At 43.9% G+C, this 26,747-nt stretch overlaps 2 protein-coding genes across 3 annotated transcripts; one reads left to right on the top strand and one right to left on the bottom strand.

Moving 5' to 3' along the window:
- The first annotated feature begins 61 nt into the window (after nucleotides 1-61).
- On the top strand, nucleotides 62-21,784 carry LOC135495475 (protein Jumonji-like). 2 transcript variants are annotated; one of them, XM_064784161.1, is made up of 16 exons: nucleotides 62-150; nucleotides 759-1,510; nucleotides 1,819-2,150; nucleotides 2,521-2,681; nucleotides 2,916-3,127; nucleotides 11,872-13,135; nucleotides 16,557-16,747; nucleotides 16,871-17,023; nucleotides 17,310-17,435; nucleotides 17,557-17,995; nucleotides 18,267-18,490; nucleotides 18,687-18,869; nucleotides 19,114-19,238; nucleotides 19,575-19,752; nucleotides 19,946-20,053; nucleotides 20,262-21,784. In XM_064784161.1, exons 1-16 carry the CDS (start codon nucleotides 141-143, stop codon nucleotides 20,403-20,405), a joined length of 4,602 nt encoding a protein of 1,533 aa, XP_064640231.1. In that variant the 5' UTR covers nucleotides 62-140; the 3' UTR covers nucleotides 20,406-21,784. The 2 variants fall into 2 exon arrangements, with proteins under 2 accessions (XP_064640231.1, XP_064640230.1); XM_064784160.1 differs by having other exon boundaries at nucleotides 11,872-16,288.
- Nucleotides 21,785-24,266: 2,482 nt separating this feature from the next.
- LOC135496101 (hemagglutinin/amebocyte aggregation factor-like) lies at nucleotides 24,267-25,996 on the bottom strand. The gene is made up of 3 exons (XM_064785235.1): nucleotides 25,658-25,996; nucleotides 25,043-25,218; nucleotides 24,267-24,655 (listed from the first exon to the last, which is right to left on the bottom strand). Exons 1-3 carry the CDS (start codon nucleotides 25,744-25,746, stop codon nucleotides 24,405-24,407), a joined length of 516 nt encoding a protein of 171 aa, XP_064641305.1. The 5' UTR covers nucleotides 25,747-25,996; the 3' UTR covers nucleotides 24,267-24,404.
- Nucleotides 25,997-26,747: the final 751 nt, after the last annotated feature.

The following is a 26,747-nucleotide window of genomic DNA, read 5'->3' as shown; positions in this document are numbered from 1 at the left end:
GTCCAATCGTATTCTTGCAAATTAATACCAAAGCCAAAATAAAAAGCATGGTTGACAATGCATGAAATTGAAAGTAGAAAGAAAACATCTGTCTAATTTGGCCAGTTTATTGCCGTCAGGATGGAGACCAGAAACGACCAATGAGTCGAGGTAGTTTCCGGCGTCATTATGTTCAACTATTGCAGCACTTTCAGAAATAACCGATGCTTGTTTTTCTAGTATATTTCAGTCTTTGTTGTGAAATGGCTTCAGATTTCTGAAAAATTTAGAATCTTCTGGTCTGACACTGCACTGACAGCCATATGCAGCCAGCAAGTCCACCCTCGGCTCCCCGCCAGGGTGTCCAAAATTGAATTTTATCATGGTGTTGTTGACAGTCACTGTCGTTCTAGGCGACTTGAATGAGAAGGGTCATGCTTACACAATCACGTTCCCAGCCAAGTGCATTGATTTGGTCCAGATTGAGGAGAGCTGGCTTTTTTTTACTTTCCCTCTCGCCTGTTTTGTAACGAGTTTGCAATCCCCGTTCACAGCCCAAAAAAGGTCATTGGTTGACTAAAGAAGCGTCACTGTTCAATGGATTTATAGTTGAATGCGATCAAACTACGTTTTTTCCAATCGGGGATTGTAAATATTAACCAATGTGTGTTCCACAGATCATAATTAGGGCACAACTCCTGGGGCGCTACCTTTGTACCTGGGATGATGGAACCTCGACTGAGCATTGTTTTTATGCCATTATTTTCTTGTCCTTGCAGGTTTCCAATCTGAATACTTGTTATATGTGAAGAAGCGGGATGAGGAGTTGCAGAGTGTTGAAACTCAGCAAGGAAAGCATGCAGGAGTGAAACCATTGAATGTTAGTTGCACCTTAGCGAATGTTGTGAGGGAGCATGGTCGATTAGTGATACAGAGACCAGGCCTTGATGTGAGTCGAAGTCCAAGTGAAAGGAGAAGGAAAGGCAGGGAAGTCAAAGAGGTTTTGAATGTTAGTGAAGGAAGAAAAAAGAAGTTCGGCTTTCCTGCTAGAGAGAAAGAAGTTGTTGAGAAGAAAGAGTCTGTAGGGTTAGGAGGACAGGACCAGAGTGGGGAAAAGGCACGATCATTGCGCTGTGCGACTTGGAGTTGTGACCCAGGCCCAGGCTTACAACCTTCATCTTCGCCAGTTAGGGAGCCTGAACCATCAACATCCAATTCTGGAGACTGGTTAAGATCTATTGCTGGGGGGTCACATGATCCTGATCCCGAGTATGAAATTGAGGACGTCAGTGACACAGATACATCGACAAGTCTCACTACTACTACTGACTCGGAGGAACGAATTGCAAAGACTCTAGAGGAGAGAGTTCTGGCGACTCATGTACATGTAGAGAGCAAGCCACAAGATGTCTGTCTTCCTAAGAGTCCAGCTAATGTGAATATGCCCAGTACAAAATCAACGGAGAAGAAAATAGTGGTGGAGTCCCTTCTAGCCAACAGGCCTAAGAGAATTGTTGTTCCAAAGTCACCTGTAAGTCGTAAGATGGAACCAGAATTTTCTTCATTTTACGTCGTAGTGTCCACAGCAAAACATTAGAAATATTGTTTGTCAAACATTGCAAGAAATGGGAAATTTCATTGAACCACACACAGGGTTATTAGTTTTGGTCACGCAACCAGTTTGCCCTCATCACCAGGTACTTATACCTGATCTAATCCCCTTGTATTCAGCCAGATTGTTTCTAGTGGGGTCTTCAGTTGTGCCAAAACCATTTGTTGTCAGTATTATGATACCATCGGATGAAATACTAAGCTATATCGTGTTCTGTTTGCTTTTAGGAGGACGCCACAGGTCTGTCGTGGACAGAAGAGACCCAGTTAAAGAAAGCATTATACGCATCTCTTCAGGAGAGTCGGCTTCAGCGACAGACGTCCAAGCAGAGTGACGTAACTGACGGCGATTTTCCGCATGAGGGAAGCATTGAAAGCACTGGTGACGAATTTCAGTTCCCCAGTAGCTTTAAGTTAGACGATATGGTGGTGAAGCGTGGGAGGAAAAGGAAGCTCGAGTCTGAGACGAGTAGCGTCTCCAGCATGGCTACTTCGTCTGCGATGAGTCCTACGAAGGAACAACCAAAATATATCAAACCGGATGCATTTGATCTGAAAAAGTAAGCACAGTGACGATGTCGCATTGAAAACCTTAGCTCACTCCTGACTGTTGTTGTGACTTTGTGAAGATGGTTCCTGAATGGAGTGGTCCAAAAGCTCGATAGCCCAGGCAGAACAGCAACACAGGAGAGAAACTCTGAAACGTTTGGAGCTACTTTGAGATGAAACACTGTACTAGAACTGTGAAATGTTGCAGTTTATTTGAAGCTTTTTCCTGTCTAAAAGCTGGTACACAAGACTTTCCAGGTTGGGCATGTCTCCAAAAAGTGCACTAGGCCTACTGCTGCCCTCTTAATGCAATTATGAATTGTGATTCTCCAGTGGAAGTTCTTCAATTCTTTAATCATCTGCTTCATGATCTGATTTCAGAGCCCAAGTCAGGGCGCAGAGAAAGTTTGCTCAGGGATCACGACCAAACAGTCCTAATATTACCCCAGTCAAGATAAAGCCTGGAGTTGCCTCACTGCCAGTTGTGGCGCCATGCAAACGAGCCAGGACAGAGGATTTCCTAACCTTTCTCTGTCTGAGAGGTAAGTCTGTATCACTATCAGTGGTGATAAGAAAAAACAAAATCGATATATGAAAGCGTAGGACATGACACTATTTCAGTCTGAATTAATGGGATAAATGCCTCTTTATAAACTGGGTCCATTGTAGCCAATGGAGAAGAAGTATTTGCTTCTTAGTTCACGCTCTTAGATTGAGGAAATCGTTCAGTATAAATCTTTTTTCTTCTTTCTAACTGACCACTTTCTTTCACTCAGGAACTCCAGCCCTTCCGTCTCACTTGGACTTCTTCAACTACCCACCTGAATATACTGATGACATAGCCAGTACAGTATCGACACCGAAACATTCCAGAAAGTCCTTCCTCAAGCGAGACGTCCGCAGCAATTCGCCACAGTCGTCGGGAAGTAGTACAGCGGATCGGCGTGACGTCTCGGACAAGACTGGAGACCTTGGCGTCAAACCTATGGTCAGTTACTTTCTTCATATTCATCTAGTTTCATTTTACCATTGTCCATCGTCCATTTTGTTTGCAGAATACTTGGCTACCGACTTTGCTTTGCAGAGATAACTCAACCTTCTGGTCAAGAGTATGCATGAGCTTCCAACAATGATATTTTGAAAATGGGATCTCACAAAAGAATGTAAATAGTATATCTCACTTTGTGGCAAGAATCACGTCACGTTGACAATTGACATCAGCACATATGTTGTCAAACAGAAATGTCGAGTGTTACCTGCTGGGCAAAAGTTGAGAGCCAAGCATTGTCAGTACGGAGATTGAATATCTTCTTTCCTTGCATGTCATTGGTGAACCTTCCTTAAGATAGTGCTGTACTTTCTTCATTCTGGTACTGCATATCTCTTTCATTTAGTGTTGCATCCGAGTTGTGTGTGCACTGTAATAGTATAATTAACATTCCTAATCACTTTCGCCTTCATGTCACCCTTTCACTGAAAGCTTAAGTCGTCATGTAAGCACTGAAGAAATTAGTATGTAAAATACAATCATTCAACCATTGAAGCACTTCACAAACAAGCAATTTCTGTCATTCCGTCATAGCCATGGTAACATGATATGATTGTGATTCAACCAATCAGCAGTTGCTGTCCAGTCACAGTCAGCAGTGACAGCATAGTGTCTTATGGTCATTGCAGTGATATGAATCACTCACCATTTGTTGAGTACTTCCGATTCATTTTGTGCTTTTTGAAGTGGTAAGGGCACCTAATAATAACATTTCATGGTACTGTTTCTGTTTAGGTATCGCATAAAGGTAATTGGTACCATCAATCGAGGGAGCCGTACCTCATGAGAAGCAGGTCCAAATGGTCTGAGGGTTCAGGTCAAATATTCTATAGGCCTAGGTGTATAAGTGGTCTGTCTCTGCGCCCACCAAATCCAGAACAAAAAATGACACTGACAGCATCACCACTGATCAACAAATCAACAAATTTTTCTATCAGTGGACACAGACCTAAAATTTCTTCAGCCTGGAGCCAAATTTCAGCTGATGAAGTTGAGGCTAACCCTTCTAATTCAGCCAAAACTACACAAAACTCTGTTAATAATGCTGACCAGCCCAGAGAATTCGGGCCTTCAAGTGAAAGTCATCCATTAGGGAATTCAGGGTTTGAAAACCCCTTTTCTCTGTCCCTTGCTGACGTGAGCACACATGATGCCGCTGCTATTGGGGAGATGTACAAGGTCACCGAATCTGACTCGTGTTGTAGCTATGCCACCATTCAAGAATCAAACGATGAGCTGACTTTTTACAACAAAGAGCTTATCACCAGAGTGGACAATTCTTTGTTTAGTGCGATGAAGAGGAAGGTGCGACATGACATTGGGGACACGGTTGTTGCTGTTCCTAGATCTGAGGATGTGGTATATGATTTCATTGAGAATGATACGACCTGTACCTATGTCACTAGGCAAGATGTGATTAAAAGTGAACAAGGTCGAACCAGGAAAAGGATAAATGATGAAGATGGCAAATCTCCTCGATGTTGCAGCCCTAAAAAGAGCCAGCTTCTGTTTGTTGATTGTGAATCTACCACCAGATTGAGTCACATAAATGCAGAACTCAGCCATGCGAAGACAACAAGCAAAAAATCTTGTTTTCACCTTCGACCCAGTGCAGGAATCATCGACAGTCCTGACACGGCAACTTTGAATCTGAGAGAGACCAGTTCTAATCTCGCTGATGTGCCTCCAGTCCAGGGGCACTCATATCAATCTTCCTATGAGGATGAATACCGAAAATGGCTGAGTGGTGCCACAAAGAAGAGTCCCAACAAAGAGGAAGTTTGCAGTAAACCAGTTAACGCCTCTGAGGGTAGTTCAAAGACAGCTACATTGTCTTCTCAAGTTGCTTCAAGGGATAGCCCTTCATCTGGTAGACAGATCAGGAGACTGAAGGAGGCTGAACAGACTTCCCTATGTTCTGAAATTGACTTCTTTGTGTCTGAAAGTGTAGATTCTACGACGGCTAATGGTGACAAGGAAACTGAAAGCTTGGATTTCGTATCAAAGACATGTGATGTAAGGCGAACCAAAGGGAAGAGCAAGCAGAAAACCTGGACATCTTCAAATGAGGCCCCTTGTACTGCATGCGGTAGCCAAGGAGGTGATAGGAAAACAAAAATTGCTGTTCCAAAACGTAAGCAATTCTCTCGTTTGAAAAATTCTGAGAAGGCTTTGCAAACAATGAAGTCGGGCACTGTGCATTCAGCTGCATTCAAGACAAACAAGGACAAGGTTCCCCGAGTATTCAAGAAAATGTTGAAGAAGAGTTCTGCTGGAGCATGTAAGGGAAACTACTGCCTACCTCTTTCAAGGAGCCTTGATTTTAGGAAATACCAATTGCCTGCCAGTAACCATGCATTCCAATATGGTCCTTATGACACAAAAGCACCCAATCACACAGGAATGGCAGTGAACAGAACTTCTAACAATGAAGATATATTCAAGAAACCCTTGTCAGTTCAAGTGTCAGAAGAGTTGCCTCGTTTGAACAAGAAGAAATTTGAATTGATGGCCCAGAGGGCAGATTTTGAACCTGGTTCTCGAGGAGCATCTTGGTCCAAAGTTTTCAAGAGAAAGGGTAACAAACAGAGCATCAAAAGCATGCTAGCTGCTACAAGTCAGCAAGGGGATAAAGCCAGATCCAGTTCCTCTGGAGTGCCATCAGTTACACGACAACCAAATAGGATCCAGCCATTTCCTGAGGGGCAACCAATGACCAGTACATTCTTCAACGATGTTGTCACTCATGCCAATGCAGCCTGCACTTATGGAGACAATGATATAGACCTACCTTTCCCAGACTTTCCATCAGAACTATCTCGAGTGGCAGATTGTTGTTCAGATCTTGTGATTTGCAGAAAGCAGGATGTTTCCTTGAGCCGTGAGATGCAAAGGCAAATTGGTTCAGAATTGTCTGGCCAAGACGAGAATACCACAATCATTTTGGAAAATGAAGGACCAATGAGAGAGGGCGACATGAGTGTTCTTGAGCAGAAAAGGTGGTATGATGAAGTCATAAATCGAAAACTGCACGTTGTAGAATTAAAACATTTTTCAGAATCTCCAACTGCGGCAATGCAAGACAAGGAGATGTTGGACAATTTGTCACTCTGTGGATCAGAAGTGAGTTGTCATCAGAACAAAGCAAGTGTTGAGAACTGTTTGTATGGTACAGTTGAGCTTGACCAAAGTGATGTGAATGCAGGAAACCCTATCAATAACGTGACAGGTTCAACATGTACCACCACTGTCCATAATGAGGGAGATTCTACATGGCATACAAGGCAGGTTTCTCTCAGTGAAAAAGAGAAAGGAGATTTGGCGAGACATGCTTTGCATAGTATTGAGACCAGGGCTGGCATGTTTCCCGATTCTCAGGATAGTTCTTGGGAAATGAAGATGGTGGGGATTGAGGACTTGGGTGAGGAGCAAACAGACTTGATAGAAGGTGGTGGGATGGGATTTGCATGTATGACAATCTCAGTGAATCACAAAACGTCGGAAGAGAAGCTTGTCTCAGCTGACAGTGAAGTGAGCACAGAGCTGGAGGATAGTAGAGTGGGAACTGAACATAGTGGGGTCACAGTGAATCATGAAGTAGGAGATGAGGACTGCACTGTTCCAGAGGATCATGGAATTAGTATCAAGCAAACGACTCTTCTAGGGGATCATGGAACAGCAGTGGCGCAGAAGGCTTTTCCAGAGGTTTGTGGAACAGGATATGAGGAGAAGGATCCAGAGGATCATGAGATAGGAGACAAGCAGAAGGCTCTTCCAGAGGTTTATGGATTAGCTGATGGGCAGAAGTCTCTTCCAGAGGATCATGGAATAGGAGAAAAGCAGAAGTTTCTTCCAGAAGATCAGAGAATTGGAGATGAGCTGAAGTCTCTTCCAGAGGGACTGGGAATAGAAGATGAGCCAAGGTCTCTCCCAGATGAAGAGGGAAAAGCAGATGAGCAAAAGTCTCTTCCAGAGGATAAGGGAATAGTAGATGAGCAGAAGTCTCTTCCAGGGGATCATGGGATAGGAGATGAGCAGAAGTCACTTCCAGAGGATAAGAGAATAGTAGATGAGCAGGAGTCTCTTCCAGAGGATCATGGAATAGTAGATGAGCGGAAGTCTCTTCCAGGGGATAAGGGAATAGTAGATGAGCAGGAGTCTCTTCCAGAGGATCATGGAAAAGTAGATGAGCGGAAGTCTCTTCCAGGGGATAAGGGAATAGTAGATGAGCAGGAGTCTCTTCCAGAGGATCATGGAAAAGTAGATGAGCAGAAGTCTCTTCCAGAGGATAAGGGAATAGAAGATGAGCAGGAGTCTCTTCCAGGGGATCATGGAATAGTAGATGAGCAGATGTCACTTCCAGAGGATAAGGGAATAGGAGATGGGCAGGGGTCTCTTCCAGGGGATCATGGAATAGTAGATGAGCAGAGGTCACTTCCAGAGGATCATGGAATAGTAGATGAGCAGAAGTCACTTCCAGAGGATAAGGGAATAGGAGATGAGCAGGAGTCTCTTCCAGGGGATAAGGGAATAGTAGATGAGCAGAAGTCACTTCCAGAGGATAAGGGAATAGTAGATGAGCAGAAGTCACTTCCAGAGGATAAGGGAATAGTAGATGAGCAGAAGTCACTTCCAGAGGATAAGGGAATAGGAGATGAGCAGGAGTCTCTTCCAGAGGATCATGGAATAGTAGATGAGCAGAAGTCACTTCCAGAGGATAAGGGAATAGTAGACGAGCAGAAGTCTCTTCCAGAGGATCATGGAATAGTAGATGAGCGGAAGTCTCTTCCAGAGGATAAGGGAATAGAAGATGAGCAGGAGTCTCTTCCAGGGGATCATGGAATAGTAGATGAGCAGACGTCACTTCCAGAGGATAAGGGAATAGGAGATGGGCAGGGGTCTCTTCCAGGGGATCATGGGATAGGAGATGAGCAGGCCTTTGAGCATGGAGCAGATATTGAAGATATGTTAGAAAAGGATGATCTGCTTGAGTTACTTAATTCACCCCAAGAACTCCTTGAAATCCTTGAAATGAGTGAGTCTTCAGACGGGATTGAGTCACTCCTGGAATCATTCAGTTCTGTGGAGACAGAACCAAATGTGTTAAACAGTACTGCAGGTGAAAGCAGTTGTGAGGTGACACCAATTGAATATAACATTAGAAATGCAGGTGTTGATACTCTCTGCTCATCTGACCAAAGTTTGAATGTGTCTCCTTCCTGTGCCAATTCATTTCTTGCTGGAGCTGATTCAGAACATGGTGACTATGCCAAGTGTGTTGATTTCAATAACAGTAATGCTCCTCAGTTTGTCTCTTCAAGTCAAAGAGAGGTACACAGTGTTGGTCACTCAGGACCAAGCTCCAAATTGGATACCAGAACTGATATTTCCCAAGTGTTTCAGAAAGATTTAGACCAATTCCACCCTTGTTCTCCAATTGGTATTTCGGATTCTGATCCTGATGACTGTTTCATGAATGAAGCTCTTGTTTGGGCACCTCCGGAAGATTCTTGTAGCAACAGTGTAGCATCAGTAGCTGCAGAACTCTCATCTGGATATGATGTCGAGATGGAAAAAGCAGTTCCTTTTGAATCCAATCAGAAAGACAAATGTTGTTCTTCTGAAGAAGCAAATCATTCACCTTCAAAAACGTCACAGGGTTATTCGTCTGTATGGCCTACTGGTTTTATTGACCTGCCACCATCTTACAAGTTGCAAGATGCATTGGAAGGAAACACCTCAAAGTATTATTCACCTATGATAGATTCTGCGTCAGATGTTTCACTTCCGTCCTCATCCTCTCAGAACAGAGCCACTCCAGGTGTTTCCCTTTCTCCAGAAGAGTCAACACCGTTCAGGAGTAACACAATGAAGAGGCGAGTTTTGGCAGAAAAGCAGACCTTCGTTCCTATGTCGCATGGTGATGGACCTGCTACTCCCTCAAATAGCCTCAAATTTGGAAATACTGTGAGTCCCTCTCTCTATCCAGATGCTAACTTCGACACAGGTCAGCCCTTGCCTCCAATATCAACAATATTAATGTCGAGAGATCACAATGGTAACTCGCAACGCAGTTCAAGTAGGCAACAACATGTTCAGGTGATGCTTCATAGAACGTCAAGGCCTCTGACCAGTTTGTCACCTGCCATTGGAGTGGATCTTCATGGACAACCTAGAGATCACAGCCCACAGAACTATCAGAGTATGTTCAGAGGTGTTGAGCAGAGTCTTCATAGACGAGGGAGTGATCACCACTGTAGCGTATCAAACAGTTCAAAACCACAGCCAGGAATTGGTGAGGTTCTCCAAGGTCAAGCTCAGCCAAGTCGTAAGGTACTGCCAGGCATTGAATCCTTTCTGAAAAGGCAGTCTTCCGACTCTCATCTGCTTGATCACCAGTACGTCCAACAGTCGCATGTAGTTCAGAGGCCAGTTTGTCCTACTGAGCAAATTGGGTGTCAAAGTTGCCTGAACTACCTTACAGGACCTGGATGCTGCCATTCCCATGACCATTTGTATACTTGTCCAAGTCCTACTGATCATCCCTATCATTGGAGATGTCAGTCACTGTCTGGCCGTTCATATTCATCAAGACAATCACCAGCGTTGGATTCAAGTTTACATTCTAGTTCTACTCCTGGGTCATACTCTGTCCATGTCCCACTGCATGTATCGGGAGCAGTTCCTTGTGATTACCCTGCACCACCATGGGCTCAACAGGGTCATGGAGTTCCACTCACTTCCCCATCACAGACGGTCGGTCCTCCACACTGGTTACATGATGGTAGGATGTTCCCGCCTCCTATGAGTCAAATGTTTGCAGTGCCTACACCAACAGCCAGTGGTAACATAAGAAGAACGCACAGCTCTCTTTACACAGATGAACGCTTTTGCCAACCGGTATTCCAATCTACATCTCATTCCCAACACTTTGCTCTACCACCATGTGTCAGTATTGAAACCACAGAACGGTGTTATAGCCACCCAACTCACCCATCTCTGAAGACACAAACCACCAGGAGAGCAACAACTACAAAGTATCCACCAACAGAACCGAATTCCATAGCATCAAGTGACCTGCTTTCTGTCCCTAATGCAGCTGCAGCTCCAGTTCCTGCAGTGAGAAGTGATGTCATGCCAAGTCAAATACCAGTGCAAAAGGAGCAGTACACAGACAACAGGTTTTCACAGAATCACCATGGCTTGCAAAACTCATACAGTTCCTGCATTGCATGGGAAATAGGACCTTCATCTCGCCGTGTTGAGTTGACTGATTGGCCCTGGGCACATCCAAGTCAGGGCATGCTCCGTCCATGTCCACTTCCACCAACTCTGTCAGCTACAGGAGTATTTCACCTCAAGCGGCAGCAAACACAAAATTCAAAGTAATCATGCACAATGAGGGAAGGGGAGGGGAAAAATATTTAAATTGTTTTAGTAAATTTTATGTTACCTCTTTGACTTATGTCAGTTTTGGCCTGTCGAGTGTATTTTTCATGGTCAGCATGATATAGGCTGGTAACACATATAGTTGAAGTTTTAAAGCTTTTGTTTATTACCACTTTCCATATTATATAACATGGAGTCTTATTGTTTGCGACATCATTCATACCAATCAAGAACTATAATTATTGAAATGATTCCTACAGGCAATCAGCTTGCTCTATAACCAATATTTGATGTCAAGTGCTCTGCACAAATATCCTTGTCTCTCAATCACCAGCCACACCAATTTTCTCAAGTGTTGCACCAGTACAAACCTAGTACACATCCCACAATACACCATCCTCATCCTATTCATCCTAATATCTGGCTGGACCAAGCATACTGTTGGTAGTCTTCCACACTCATGACCTCCTATTGGACCTGCACTGCTTCTGAAACTAAGTGGAAACGATGGCTAGCTGCGTCATCCCGCCCTGTTGTCCCGGTGGTGGTGTTACCCTTCTGTGTCATACTTGTTGCAGGTAACATTTTTTAGTGGAGCCTGAAAAAGATTCATCTCGGCATACTGGAGTATCTGCACTTACAAAATGAATGGCAAATCTCAGTTTTCAAATGAATGGGCTCTTTTTTGGTTTGCCTATGTGGATGTCCTTGCATTACTACTCCATTTTGCTGAGAGAACAGCTTTGTTGCAAACGTCTGCTTGTGCTGCTATTATTCTTTCCTGTTGACTCATCACACAGCTCGTTCTTATTAAATTATGTTTACTGTTCAAAATAGCATGTACTTCTTGATTATTATTCTCCTAACATATTTTTCCCCCATTTCATAATTTCAGTTTAGTTGAGATTGTTATTTTGCCCATTACTAACAGCATGCCATTGGATAAGGATCTGTGTGATCCTTTGACAGAATATCAGCAATGAAATTTTGAATAGTTCGAAAGTTTCAGGTGTACTGCATTTACCATTAACTTTCGGCAGCATACCTGATATTAAGTTTATTGCCAATTAAAGAAAGGAGCATATTAGCCAACTTTTAGCTTCATTAACACATCTCAGTTTACATTAGATGACAGGACACAGAAAGAGCATCAAAGCCCAAAGTAATCTCAGCACTGGCAATGATCCTTGTGGAGCTTAGTTGGATCTTTATTTCAGTGTGGATTTAATCTGACCAAACTAAATTTAGTTCAAGTTTTTCCCTTTCTCATGATTCTATTTGTTTATGTCTTACAGAGATTGGGATCACCCCCAAAGCCACTAAAGAAGAAGAAGAAGCAGAACAAAGAGCCACCTAGCCTGGTCCCATCTGTCACTGCGACCTTGAAATGTCCTCCAAAGGTTCTGACACCTACACCACTAAAGGCAATGACGCAACTCAAGCCTCGCAAGAAGAAAGTGGATCTCAGTTTACAAGGTCAGGTCAAAGTTGAGGAGGATGTTGAGGAAAAGAGACCTCGGCTTAGGACGTTGAGGCAGCCATTGCGACGTGGAGGTCCTAAAACACGTGCGTTCTTCCTGGCGAAGAATGCCCGGCGAACAGTACGCCGCAAAGTGAAGGTGATGAAGACGGAGGAGCTTGACGATGTCGATGTTGTCTCAGTCGACTTGGAGGAGATCCAGGAGAAGGCAGCAAAGAGACTTAGAGCACAAAAAGTTATCAAACGCACAATTAATAAACTCAGACATACTGGTAAATCCAAACGTAATCAACCCCGTTCTCTCAGGTCTTCGACAATGGTTCAACGGAGCAGCACTCTAGAAACTGAACCAGCTGAACCTATTGTCAGGGAGACACGAAGCAGGGTTTCACTTAGCCCAAGCTCTCGCCCGGCACCACTGCTGCCTGAAACAAGGATGAAGCGTCCTGTGGGACGCCCAAGAACTATCAAACTTGATCTGCCAGTTAGTCCAAGGATTACTCGCCAAACAGGACCTCAAGTAAAACCTCCTGAATCACCTAGCAGCAGACGGAGCCGTCCACTTAGAAGAATACATGTTGAATCGTTACCGGATGACCTGTTTGATTTTGAAGATCCACCGCATGAGAGTCGGTCACCAAGACGAAGAAGATCTGATGCACGACCCCAGAATCTACCCCCTAGACCAACAAGGACTCGCCGGCAGTCCTACGGGAGTTCTATTGGAACAAGAAGTCTCAGCTCTGAAAGTCATAGGTCAACTTCAAGAGAGTCGTCACCAGAGAAAAGGACAAGATCTGGTACCCGGTCCTCTCCTAGGATAAGGGTACATCCAGGGGTGGTAGAAGAACAGCCAAGTTCAAGACCGGTGACACGTAGAAGTCGTGCAAGTTATAGCGAGTTATCTCTTGATGTGAGCGGATTCTCTGATGATCCTGAATCCCATCCCAAGTCGCCGTCCGTTCGATCCACAGCAAGTGGGAAGTCAGTGTCCAGTGTCTCCTCTCTCAGATACTCCATCAAAAGTGGAGAGTTAAGTCCTGTGGGGAGCAGAGGTCGCAGTGAAAAGAGTCAGGCTGGTAAACTGGCTACTGCTTCAGCTAATACCCTAGTGGTAGCTTCTGCTTCGAAACTGACACCTTCTACCAAACAGTCCAGCACAAGCTCTGCCAAACAGAATACCCCTGGCAAGCGGCCCGCAACTCCTTTTGGGAGACAAGGTGCCACCCCTTCAGATAAACATGATAAGATCTCTACAGAAATGCAAGTTACCACTCCAACTAAAAGACATACTGTTGCCTCAACAGGGCAACAAGGGGTTACCCCAGCAGAAAAATCAGCTGTTAGCCCAACTAGAAGGCAGGCTGTTAATGCTCAGGGGAAACAAGGAGGTTCACCGACTAGAAAAAAAGCAGCTAGCCCAACTAGAAAACCGGCAGTTAGCCCAACTAGGAAACAGACTGTTGTCACCACAGGAACAGATCTGGTGATCCCAACAGGAAAACAAATTGTCACGACAGCTGGAAAACAGGCCATTACTACGACAGTAAGACAGCAGGTTGCCCCATCTCGAACCATTATCTTGTCAGGAAAACCTGCTGTTACCGCTTCTGGAAAAAGGACTATAATTCTAACAGGGAAAGAGGCGGTTATTCCTGATGGTGCTGCTACTGCTGGGGAACAGGATGCTATCTCACAAGTGGGCGGACATGTTGCCACATCAACTCAAAGGCCAACTACACAGGATGCCAGCCCAACCCGCATACAGGCTCGTGCTCAAACAGGAACTGGTAGCCCTTCAGGAAAGCCTGCTTATACCAATGCTGGAATGTCACATGCTGTGCCTTCAGGACCAGTTTCTCCTACGAGAAGATCGGCGATGGCCACGGCTTCTGCAACTGGGAAACAAGGAGCTGTTTCAGTCAAAGCACGTTCCCCAGCGAGTGATGCCCCTGCTCAAAAACCAGTACCTGCTTTGGTTAAGACTTCCACAATGACAAGTGCTTCTCCCTCTGACAACCAGACTCTTGCCTCACCCGGCAGACAAGTTACAAATGCAAGTAGGATGTTAAGTCCGTCTCATTCTAAGGGCACATCAACCGCTCTTGCACCACGAGACACATTGGCTGCTACAAGTCCGAGGGTACCGCATGTTACACTCTCTCCCAAGGGTAGCCCTACCACTCCTAAAGCCTCACAAATAACTGTCTCACCAAGGGGAACTGTTACGTCTATCTCACCAAGGGGCACCCTTGGGTCATCAACACAAAGGGTTTCCAGTGCTTCTGCATCACCTAAATCTGTAACTGTTCCAAGGCTTTCACCAGTAACCATCGCACCAAGGACGATTCCAGTAACCATTATGCCCAAGGGTTCCCCACTCACTACTTCTCCTAAAACTACTTCCCATACCTCCCCGAAAGGTTCCTTGTCAACCGCAGTGTCTCCAAGAAAAAACACGACCGCAAAGCCTTCTTCCCATGCACCTCAAAGCATTCACTTCGTGACAAGTAATAAGCCTAGTGTTTATGTTCCTGGCAGGTCGACGAACATTGGTGCCAGAATAGCCGCCAATCCAAAGCTGAACTACCGAACTACGTCAACCATTGGCATGGCCAGTATGACTAAGGCTATTCCTCTGGCAGCAAGACCAGGGACGATCGTCAAACCTTCTGCAGCAGGTATCAAGATTCCTGCTTCACCTGAAAAGACTTCTGGTGTGAATATGCTGCTCAAGTTTGCTTCTTCAGCTGCAAGGCCACCAACAAATATTGCGAGTTCTGCTCTGGAAAACAAATCTGGGACTAATGCTGCTAGTGTTTCTAGTAAACCTTTGCTGTTCGCAACTAAAGCTGCCAATTCTCATACCTCATGTGTTCAATCTAATCTTGCCAATAAGTCACAAGTCCAGAGCAAAGATGTCAACGTGATGAGTAATCTGGAAGGTGCTAAAGGAAAATCTGCAGTATCTAAAGCAGCGGATCTGAATAAGACCACAAAAGACACTTCTGTTAAAATTATGCCTCGAAATGCAACTGCTACTGTGGTTAAAACGAGTTTGAATTGTACTGTTGTTAAATCATCTATGTCTGACAGACCCTCTGGGAGCACCCTAGCCCAAAGTAAACCTGTGGCCGCCAATTCTGCACTGTCAACTGGTGCAAGTACAGCTACATCTGCTACACCAGCAATGACTGTGCCGTCTGCTACAATCATGAACCCTGCAGCATGCGCTGAAACAACTACACAAAGGAGTCCACAAAAATCAAAGGGTGATGTACCAGTTCGGAGTTCTATAGAAATTGTCAAAGCCACATCGCCTTCTCATACTGAAGATGTTCAGTTGTCTTTAGTTTCAAGTACAAGTGAGGTGGCTAGTAACACAAGCCGGCCAGTCACTCCTGTTGGCGGCAACAGTAATACAAGCCGCCCAGTCACACCTGTTGGTGGCCATGATGCCACAAGTCGTCCTGTGACTCCTGTCGGTGCTTTGTCTGCAGGCGCACAGAAGGGGAAGAATGGTCCTCCAGCAAAGAGGAAGAGGAAGGGACCAAAAACAATACGTGATTTATTGGAGGCTCGTCAAGCTTCCTCGGTACCAAGAGACAACACTGATTCTAACAGCAAGTCCACGTCTGTCCTCGTTACTCCCAAGATGCCACAATTGGGTATGGTGGCGCCACCTGCAATGGTTAACGTGATGGTGCAGGGTAACAGTGTGCAGAGTGTGAGTTTACCTTGTAGCACACCACATGTTCAACCTGTGCAGATGGTATCTGAAGGGGTACAGACATGTGACGAGGATAGGGAAGAGGGAGCTGATCTACCAGTACTGACATCTAGGAAAAGGAAGATGGAAGACCAAGGTCAAGGTCAGCCGATGGAGAAGAAGGTCAAGGACAAAGTCAGAAAGACAAAGGATAAGATGAAGAAGATAAAAGACATTGAACCGTCGATAACGTATGTGACGGAGTGTGGTCTGCCGACAAAGGAGCCCGATAGCGAGAAGATGAAGCGGGCCAGTCCAGAGAACCAGGCGCAGACTAGCACTAGCGGAGGAGGAGAGAGTCCTTCTGTTGATGCACCGCCTAGAGCTGAGACACCTGTGCCTGAGGGGGCTCAGCAAGCTGGTAAGAAAAAGACATCTGTCGGAAGGAAAAGAGGCAGGCAATCGTACACAATCGGAAAGGGAGTTCGAACATCGCCGGCAACTGTGGAGGATATATTGGAAGGTATGAAGGATCTATATAAGTATCATTGGAAACACAAACATACTATGTGGCCTTCCTCGCAATGCACAATAACACCAATGCTGTAGAAGTCATTTCATTGTTGAGTGTATCTCACAGGTATTAGTGTTAGCAGTTCAGTTTTTTTTGGGTGGGGGTTTTTTCCAATAAAATTTCTCCGATGAAGGATGTCTTCTGGATTTGAGTCATTGCAGGTGTTTTAGACACTTCTAACAGTGAATGATCCTGTTTCTATCCAATTCGATTTCAGCTGCCAAGAATGAACCACCTGCATTGAAGGTCAAGTTCCCACCAACAGATGGCACTGCGTGTATGTTTGACACTCCACTGTTTATGCCAACTGAACAAGAATTCCAGGACCCAATGGCTTATATTGCTAAGATTCGACCTGAGGCCGAGAAATACGGCATGTGTCGCATTCAACCACCGCCAAGTTGGAAGGTATGTAGAAGTGTCGTTTGTTGATATGTTGTGGTAAAGACGAGACAAGTAACCTGTAAATCATCAAGATCTTCCTGCGTGGTTTCATCGTGACCTCTCACCTGAATGACCTTGACCTTTCAGCCTGACTGTAAAGTTCACGATGAGATGAGGTTCACGAGTCAGATCCAGTACATCCACCTGACGCATCATCGATGGGGGCCGAACAGGGAGAAGATGGCGTGCATCAAGAAACATCTGAAGTCACAGGCTGTCGACGTGGAACAGCTGCCCTTGGTAAAGACTTCATTCAACCTAGATTAAAAACAGCCTTTCTTTTGATGCCCAGGTCAATTAACAAACATGTTTGACAGGTGACATGTTACACGTGATCAGTGACAACGTGAATTATAATGTGAACCTGGCCTTAGACATACTTCTATTTCATGTCACAAGCCAGATCTTTGCTCATACCACTTTGTTGAAAATCTGGTAAAGTTTGGTTTGATTAGTATTAAAAACAACCCTAAGAACAGTCATTCTCTCATTGCAATCACCTTGGCATAACTTCTGTTGATTCCAGATTGGTGGTATCGAATTGGATCTGCCTCGACTGGGTGCTACCATCCAGGAGTTCGGGGGCCTTCAGCATGTGCTTGATAAGAAGAAGTGGAACAAAGTGGCAGACGTTATGGGGATTTCTAAATTGGTAAGTTGTGGCCTCATCTATGACCGAATACAGACCTTTTGAGACTGGGTTGACATTTGATCAAGTTTGCTCCAAGCTGTCTTAGAAATTATTCTTTTATTGACATTTTGATAATCTTCAGGCACTTGACCGGACGACCAAACTGTATGATGCATACTGTAAATATCTCCTGTCGTATGACACACTCTGCAAGGAGGATAAGGAGAGGATTCGCACACAAGTCTTGGCCGAGAAGAACAGTGAAGAACTCGAGAAAGAGAAGGCATGTGTGATCAAGGGCAGGTCAAACTCGCTGTGTGGCTTCTACCGTGCAGCAAGGAACACCATGGCCATGTGGTTCAAAGAGGACCCCACGTCGGAGCAATCGGAAAATGAGTACTGGCGTGTGGTCGAGAGTGGACGCCATCATGTCGCAGTCCAGTGTGGTCAGGTGGACACGAGAGTCACTGGTAGTGGCTTTCCCAATAGGAAGGAGAACCCATACTCGCGCCATCCATGGAATCTCAATATCCTAGCTAACAACAGTGGATCCGTATTGCGGCATCTTGGACCAATTCCTGGTAGGTTAAAGTCTTAAAGTGACGATAAAAGACTTGCTAACTAAACATCTGGTACGCCCTCCAAGAGTAAAATCTGTATGACGTGTAAAGCTTGCCCTTAAATGACTTATATGAATCATATCTTTAAACAATTTCAGGAATTACATGTGTCCCACGATATATATGACTCAAAATCTGATTGCCCACAGAGCTACAATTTCTGGATTCTCCTTGACTTGCTCATCTTTGAAAAAGTTGTCTGAATACATCTTCATCGCTCTCTCTTTTGTAGGAGTTACCATTCCCACCCTGTATGTGCGCATGTTATTCACGTCTTCCTGCTGGTCCCGTGACCTCCATCTCATGCCATACATCGCCTACATGCACAGCGGCTCAGATCTCATCTGGTACTCGGTTGCCAAAAGTCAACATTCCAAGTTTAGGGAAGTCGTGACTGAAATGTTTCCTGAGAGGGTAGATGATACGTCTGTATGGCTCAAGAAAGATATGATCATGGTAGGACATGTTTTTAGATAGGTTTCAAGAAAGTGGCACAAGATTCCATTCGGGATGACATTTGGGTAGTCCGCACATTGTACTTTGAGTGCACTTTTTCTCTCTGATCCCAAACAGATTTTACTTGAGTTAATGTGAAAGAGCACTGCTTACACTCATTTCAAACTCAGACATTTCATTATCATTCCCTTGATAGGTCCCTCCGAAGCAGCTGGTAGCCAGAGGTGTATCAGTTACCCGTACCGTCCAGAAACAACGACAGTTCGTCGTGGTCTTCCCGGAGGTGTATACTGCCAATATTAGTTGTGGTTACAGCATATCAGAACAGGTGAACCTGGCACATCCGGATTACTTACCACTTGGACACCATGCTGCAAAGGTGAGAGGAATTTAGTCGTTAGTAATCTTCATGCAAGAAATGTTCATTAGAGGATGACAGTCTATTTCATGAGAAAATGGCACAAAGAGTTTTGGTGGTATCAGACAACAAAGAAATTGAACAAAGTTTTGTTTCATCTGAGACTTCAAAGTCCAAAGTATCTAAAAACACTCACTTGGCTAAAATCAAGCATGGCTTTAGGCCTGATTGTCCAATTCGTGATCCAAGTGTTTCTCTCTTGCAGATGCTGAATGAGAGTGCTGTGCCTGAGCAGTTCCCTTATGAGAAGATGCTGATAAGCCTGGCCAAGAATGAGAAGGTCCCCATGGAAGTCCTATGTCTGCTTGTCCCACTGCTCGAGAAAGTTGTGTGAGTTATTTCTGCTGTAAATTGTGACTTTTTAAACCCAGGAGTACGGCCTTATGACTTCGAAAGCTGCGAGAGCCATATCTGTATTGGAGAATGGATGCAATTTTGATCACAAGCTGGGTATTTCCATCCAATTTGATCTCTTATAATGAGGATTCCTTGGTATTGAGGACAGCATTGTCCCTTCATCTCTGGTGTTTCCTTCCAATTTGACCTCAGTTATGAGGACTCCTCTCTATTAAGGACAGCATTCGTTCATCCCAATGTCGCCTCGCTGGAGTTGCGCCCGTTTATGATTCAATGATTCAGTTGTTATTATTGTTTATCCGTTGCCAGGGAGGAGGAACTTCATTACCGCCATCAGCTCCAGACGGCCGGTCTGAAACGTTCCGACCGTATGTGTGTGATCGACGAGCCGGTCCAAGCAAGTTGGAAGAAACGGCGCACGATGGATACGTCGGAGGAGGAAGAGAACATCTGTGAAATATCGAAGAAGATCTGCTTTATCTCCATGGTGAGCAAAGATTATGATACTTTCAATTGATTGAATTAATGCAGAATCAAGACTTATATACTTGAAAGCATTGTAACTCTTACATCCCACTGACATTTAAGCATATACCTAATGCCTTAAATGAAAGGACAAGGAAAGGATAGATTGCATTTGAATTATTCTGTGACGATTCTTTCATGTTTTATGATTTCAGGTTGTGAATGAAGCTGAGGATATCATCTACTCGCTGCCACATGCCATGCCTCATGTTCAAAAGAAGAAGAGTCTCAAGTCTTGTAAACTCCTGTACAGATACAGTGAGGTAAGTACACCTGATCTCAGGTACCATAGGTACCATATCTAGGGTACATCTACTGAGAAAGGAAAAAATTCCCTCAGGGCAAATCGTCAACTTGGATGATATTCCACCTGCGTTCGGCTTTGCATGTGCATGTGTCAGTCTGATCTTTGTAACTAAAGTTGACCCCCATCAATTCCTCTCAAATCAATAATCTGCTGTTCTCTTTCAGGATGAACTGAAACAGTTGTTGCACAGTGCCAAGGAGCGTCTGACAAACCCGCCAGAGGTCGCCCCCAAGAAACGCAAGTGTAAACCTGCTGCTGCTGCTGGTTCTGAGGCAGACACTGCGACAGAGGCTACAACTAGTCAGTGAGGCTGATTGGATCACATGTATCTTCTTGTTCTGTTTGGCTGCATCAATTTGTACCAGTGCACCCTAACTCGGTTACCCCAACAGCTTACTGGGTACCAGTTACTGGGTTGCCCCGAATTAGCCAAAAATGGGTTTGTTTGAACTGGTGTGCTGATCTGAGCCCCTCTCTCATAAGGTTCTGCAGATGAATACCGGTGTCTTGACAGAAATCTAAACTGTCTGAAAATTTCAAGTCTCAAACTTTTGTAGTGAAGCACTTTGTGGGTGCTTGAAACGTTTTATCGCCTGGCATTGAGTACAATGATCACTGGATTACCTCTCAATAAGAATCAACCATATTCAACCTGATGTTGAGAGTTTTTGAAAGCAATCTGACAGTCCCAGAATTGTGTTGGTTCTTTTTTTGATCAAAATCAAATTTGATATCGACAATGCTCTATTTTAGTGTGCGACATTGCTGGAAGAGACTTTATATGCAATTATATATTTTTGTTCCATCTTCCTGTCATTGACAGAGACTTATGTAAGTTTGTTTTTACGAAATCATTATTTTAACACGATTAAATCATGATTGAGATATGCCTGAAAATTATGCCTGTATCTTTTAGCGTTGAATTTAAGTTGTAACGTACACTGTATGATAATGTAACAAATGTCCCCCCTCTCTTTTGTAGCCTTACGAGGAAACGATTATGCATAATTGTGTTGATTGTACATCTGAGTGACAGAAATCAGTACTGTACACCATCAAATTTTCAAGGACATAATATTTTCGCTACCTCGGTTTGCAAAGATGAAAACTGCTGGAAGGTGTTTTTATTGGAAATTCGTTATTGAATTTCTTTCAAATTTTTGGCATATTTCAAAAAAAGAGGTGCATGAAAATTTGGTGGATAATGGTATAATTTTCAGTTTCCTTTCTGTTCATGCTGGTTTCTGCTCAGGGGATTTTGTTCGTTAAGAAATCAAAGTTTGTTTATTTTCATTTTGTATGATGATGACCTGTTTTCCGAGACAGAAGGATGTGTATCTTATGTTTGTCAATTTATTTTGATGTTTGCTTGGGTCATTAAATGACCAAATTAGTGTACTGGGTGTCCCAGAATATGTACCGGTAATTATTATTTCAAGTTCATTTCTACCATCTCAGTAATGTTGGGACACCCTGTGTAATTTCACCTTGATTCATTCTGTATATTTTGTACTGCATTTTGCTTGATTTGAATTTCAACTCTTTGAAAGACAGAGTTGAAACTTTGGTTTTACTCTTGTCAATTCCTGAGAAAGTGTGATATTCAAATCTGATGACCTCAATATATTGTTGTCGTGACATTTTATTTTGTAATACACTGAAGGGAAATAAAATCATTTTTGCACAATCAGATATCGTTTATTTTTGTTGCGCTCAAAAAGCTTTAAAAGAATTTTCAAAACACTGTTTGTTCATTTCTCTATTATCTACTTTTTGTGAATTATGAGCACATCAATTTCTTCCATTATCACCTGGTGTCATTTAGGCTCATCCTCTCTGTGACATGCGCCTGGTTTTGCTGTGACGGGTCACATATTGCAGAACCACATGTGAGTTCAATTGAGTCCTGTTGGATTGCATGCTCTCTGTCAAAAGTCTCCTAACTAGAGACAGACAGATCGAGCAGATTGATTCAACAATGAATGCTCCTTATCGTAGGTATCCATACTGGAGAAAGGCCATTCAAAATGAATAATGCAACCATTTGGTTTAATCATGTCATAGTGCAATCTCATCAACTTGCAATAATGATCTGTATTGAAGTTCTCCATACAGGAGAAAGACCATGCGATGTTTATTATAGAGATGATACTTGCTGCATGAAAAGTAGTCAGCAATGTGATTGTACCTACAATATTATTGTTCACTTTGAGATTCCATATGCATTTCCAAATATGTCCACACCAGCAATAGATCAACGACTTGTCTGTTGTGATAGGTGATTCTATTATTATAACCTTTGTTCCTGGGTCCTTTGATGGACAAAGAGTTGTTGATCAGTTATAAACAGCTTATAAAGATTATTAATACACGAGTAAGGTTAGTGATGCTGGTACTGTAACAGAGTTTAAGTTTGGCAATACTCAAAGCACCTCGGTTACATTTCCAGGTTAAATCATTACGATGTGGAGCTTATATAGTGATGCAATTAATCGAATTTGCTGGAGATGTCCTACTGCTGATGGACCTTACCATTTACGAAATACTTTGTACGAATTCTTAATTCAAACCTGCCCCATTTGGCTACAGAGTCGAGAAAAACGTACGATATAGCATGCTGTCAACTCAGCCAGGAGCCGTCACGGCCTAAGGACAGGAATATCGTGCTGAACATAAGTCAGAGGCAGCCGCGGCCGCAACGGCCCCTGGCCATTTTACAAGTAGCGGAAATCGGCGCACAAGACCAACGACCAGTCTGCGCACTAAGTTTAATCTAACCTGTCCTCAATAAGTGACGAATGAGTGGTCCTGTCATGTAACGTATCAAAGTTCCTAAGATGGCGAATTTCACGGACATCACTAAAAGAAGTTGCGCCGACACCAAAAATGACGTCATGGATTTGGCATTGCTGATCATCTCTCAATACGTCGCTCCAACTCTCGCAATCTACGGCTGTATCAACAACGTCTTCGTCATCATGGTCCTATCTCTTCCCCAGTACAGGCGTCATGTCAGCTGCCTCTACCTCAAGATACTGGCAATAGTTGACAGCGTCACCCTTGTGGCCATGGCTATCGTCTTGACGGGTGACGTGATGGCGAAGACAGCAGTTCTCTTGGGCGACCCGTTTTGCGCCGTAATCAGTTTCATCGCCAACTTTACGCCGGAGTTGTCTTCGTGGACACTGGTTGCGATCACGGTGATCCGATTCATAGCGGTGGTGTTCCCTCTCCACACCGCAGCGTGGACAACATTCAAAGCAGCTAACGTCTACCTGCTTACCTCTTGTCTAGTCTTCTTCATATTTGCCATACCCGATTTGATTTATAGTAGTGTACGTCGCGAGGACAAGCACCAATTCGGATGCGTCAATACTATGAAACCTCAAACAGCCTTCATCATTTATGACATGTCGCATACAGTGGTGTCTTTCATTTTGCCATTTTTTGTCTTGTTGTTTCTGAACTCGTTCATATTTCTTGCCATGAGGCGTCGGAAAACTGAAACCGACCAAATCAGGAATGAAAAGATAAATAAGGAGGACCGTAGCGTCATGGTCATGGTCATGGTTGTGACTTTGTCCTTTCTTGTAGCAGTCCTCCCGTTCGTAGTCCACTTTCTAGTCTGGGAAACAATAGACACCTCCGCTTTTGATCCCGCCAATATCAAGCTGCGTACCTTTTCTTACGTCATATCTTTACTGTTTTATGAGCTGAATTGTTCCATCAACTTCTTTCTATATTTTGTAACTTGTAAAAAGTTTCGCCAGACTATAAAGATGATTCTCTTTTGCCGGTGTTACGACTAACGCTGTTGTCCCCTGTACAACCAACACCATTCGGCAATGATTGCGTGATTAATTGGAGGCGACGGCAGGTCATCAAATGTTGACTGCATACTTGGATTAAAGTGATATCTGGACAACGTTCACAGTTTTGGAAGAACGAATCGCCATATGAGTGAGGACAATCTCTTCCAGGGATTACAACCGGGGAGTATAGTTACTTCTGTCCTCCGGACGGGAGCTCCGCCAAAGGACACTCACCTAAATCAAGACCGAGGACAGTCTCCTCCAAGTTATTTCCCTGGACACAGGAGAGAGTACTGCATAAAGGAGGAGTCATTAAGTCTGGTATTACAAAAAGATGAAAACACAGTAGCCTACGTATACTCGAAAGAAAAATTCAGTTGTATTTCTCTGAGCTGCTTCGAAGTATTACACAAGTTAAAATCGGCGGGGACAGTATAGACATGCAGTAACATAACTCTTATACGAAGTGTGCATTCCAGTCTTCCAGCGACACTCTCACGACTGGCCGAGTTGACACACCCTGACTTTCCATCGGCGGTCCTCTTTTCCATTGTTATGCTCGCTGTAGAGACCATTTAGGACGTAGGTGGCAGGGATAGAGTAGTCCATGTGATCATCCCAGTCGTTTATCCAAAAGCCAGTCCATCTGCAGTTAATGAGTGGCCCAGAGATAGGTCGGCACATGAACTGCCAGCGGCGGTCCTCCTTCCCGTTGTCGTGTTGGCCTCTCATACCGGCAAGAACCTCTGAAAACAGAAAGAATTGCGTGGCATCAACTTCCGACCATTCTAACTACCATAGAAGGTGCACACGTGCCAGGTCCACCATCCTCTTGCCAACAGGGTCTACAACATGACTCATCCTTACGCATGCTGTATCGAGTGAAAAGGGCTGATATGGTCAGGATGCTGGTCCACTAGCCTCGGATACATCGAGGGTGAAGTCAGGAGCCCAGACACACTGCACTGACATATCCCGGCCAGTATCCCTATTTTCTCTCATGATATCCCACTGCATGATTCTAGAAATGTCATCTTCCCCTCAGTCTCTACATCTATGACTCGACGTAGAGAAACTTAAATCCCACGGACATAATACTGCGATTGTAAGAAGTTAGTTTTATGTCTTCTTACCGCTATTTCCACACTCATGACGGAGAGGTTGATCATAGGTTGTCCAGTCTCTCGACCACCTGTCGCCTGTCTTTATTCGCCCGTTGGTTGAGCAAGTAATGGTCCACACCCTATCCTCACGGCCATTGTCGTGTGAGCTCTCCAAGCGGGTTATCAGCTGTCCTTGGGGACACTCCCTGGAAGAAGACTCATGCCATAAAAAATCCGTAACCTGTATGATACCTGGGATGTTTCTCCCTCATTGTACCATTTGTATCATGGAGATCTGTTTCCCTGATTGTACCATCAGATCATACCAGGGATACACGTCTCTATGGTTGTACGACCTACATCATACCGGGACGTTGAGTCTATCTAGTTGTATCATCACATGACCAGGTGTATCATTATTTTGAAATGGTTTGAAATAAACTGTATCTTTCCAGTTCTACAACAGTTTCGATTATTGGTGTAGCAGTCTCATCCAATAACACCTCATTCCGTCTAAGTTGCGTCTGTTTGGTCCGCGAGCAACAGCAAGGCTCGTCCGCATTCTAGACTTACTCCAAAAAGTGTCAGGTCGGCGCATGTCAGTCGTCCCCAACTTCAAGTCAATATGAAATGACAACTACATACCTTTCCCATGGATCATCATAAGGAGTCTGGTAAAGAGTAGCCCCTGATGCCGCAGCAAACAAAGCCGTAGTCAAGAGCACAACCAACATCCTTGAATTTGAGTTTGTGAATGAGGACGGATCAAGGTTAAAATCGGATGGGAATCATACCCTTGGTGTGATTTTTGGTTTACGGGTTATCAGATATTTCATCAGAACAGGTGCTGAATTCACTTTGGATTACGATAAATTGTGACACCATGTGATTTGGCAACACAATTCGAATGATCGCTTAGATACGTGTGCGCTAGGCAGAAAAAAACTTGTTATGTCTGTTAGCAGTGGATAGGGTACAGTTAGAATCAGATACATGCGCATGTAATACGGAAGTGAAAAGGTTATATCCCTTCCGAATACACCAGGGACAATGTCAAATCAATTTGAATTGAATGCCGGTCGGAGACAATGTCACAACCATTTAGAATCGACTCATCTTAGAAAGGGGCTCAGTTTCGAATGCTGCACTAGAGACAATATCACAACCAGTTTGAAACGAACCATCTATAGAAAGGGCCTTAGTATAGCATAGAATGTTACATCAGAGACAATGTCACAACCGGTTAATGTCAGAGAAAGCGTAAACATTCCTCATACATTAGGTACAATTCGACAGTCAGAAGCACAGTACGAAAGAAAGACACAATTTCGCTGGAGTGTGCTTGAGCACGCAATTAGTCTGATCTCATGCTAGGTTACGATTGAAGTTTAAAAGTAATCAAATTTTGCATAGATTACATTTATATTTTTCTGAAAAACTCATTGCTGTTCTTGATATTTGGATGTATCAATGTCTGTCTGATACTAAGACAATAAAGAAATCATTATGTTGATGGGTTGCCTATATTGTGACCCACTGATCTTTCCGTCTTTCTTTATTTCGAGATGTTCTGCATGTATTATTTAAAGGACAAGTTCATTCGTCAATTTGTTTGCGATCTGTCCCAAGCATTGGGAGAAATGAAGGACAACGTTCGAGTTTGAGTATAACAGGGGTAGTCTCTTTTCCTTTCTTAGAACATCAGGGACAATGTCACAATCAGTTTCAATATGAT

Source organism: Lineus longissimus, chromosome 11 (assembly GCF_910592395.1).
Source record: "Lineus longissimus chromosome 11, tnLinLong1.2, whole genome shotgun sequence".
Taxonomy (NCBI): domain Eukaryota; kingdom Metazoa; phylum Nemertea; class Pilidiophora; order Heteronemertea; family Lineidae; genus Lineus; species Lineus longissimus.
This window is presented reverse-complemented; position numbering and strand designations above follow the sequence as displayed.

Coding starts and splice junctions, on each gene's coding strand:
- LOC135495475 (XM_064784160.1), top strand. Junction 17,024..17,309: donor ACGTGGAACAGCTGCCCTTG/GTAAAGACTTCA, acceptor TGTTGATTCCAG/ATTGGTGGTATCGAATTGGA. Junction 17,436..17,556: donor TTATGGGGATTTCTAAATTG/GTAAGTTGTGGC, acceptor GATAATCTTCAG/GCACTTGACCGGACGACCAA.
- LOC135496101 (XM_064785235.1), bottom strand. CDS start 25,746: ATGTTGGTTGTGCTCTTGACTACGGCTTTGTTTGCTGCGGCATCAGGG. Junction 25,219..25,657: donor TATGATGATCCATGGGAAAG/GTATGTAGTTGT, acceptor GTCTTCTTCCAG/GGAGTGTCCCCAAGGACAGC. Junction 24,656..25,042: donor TCATGAGTGTGGAAATAGCG/GTAAGAAGACAT, acceptor TTCTGTTTTCAG/AGGTTCTTGCCGGTATGAGA.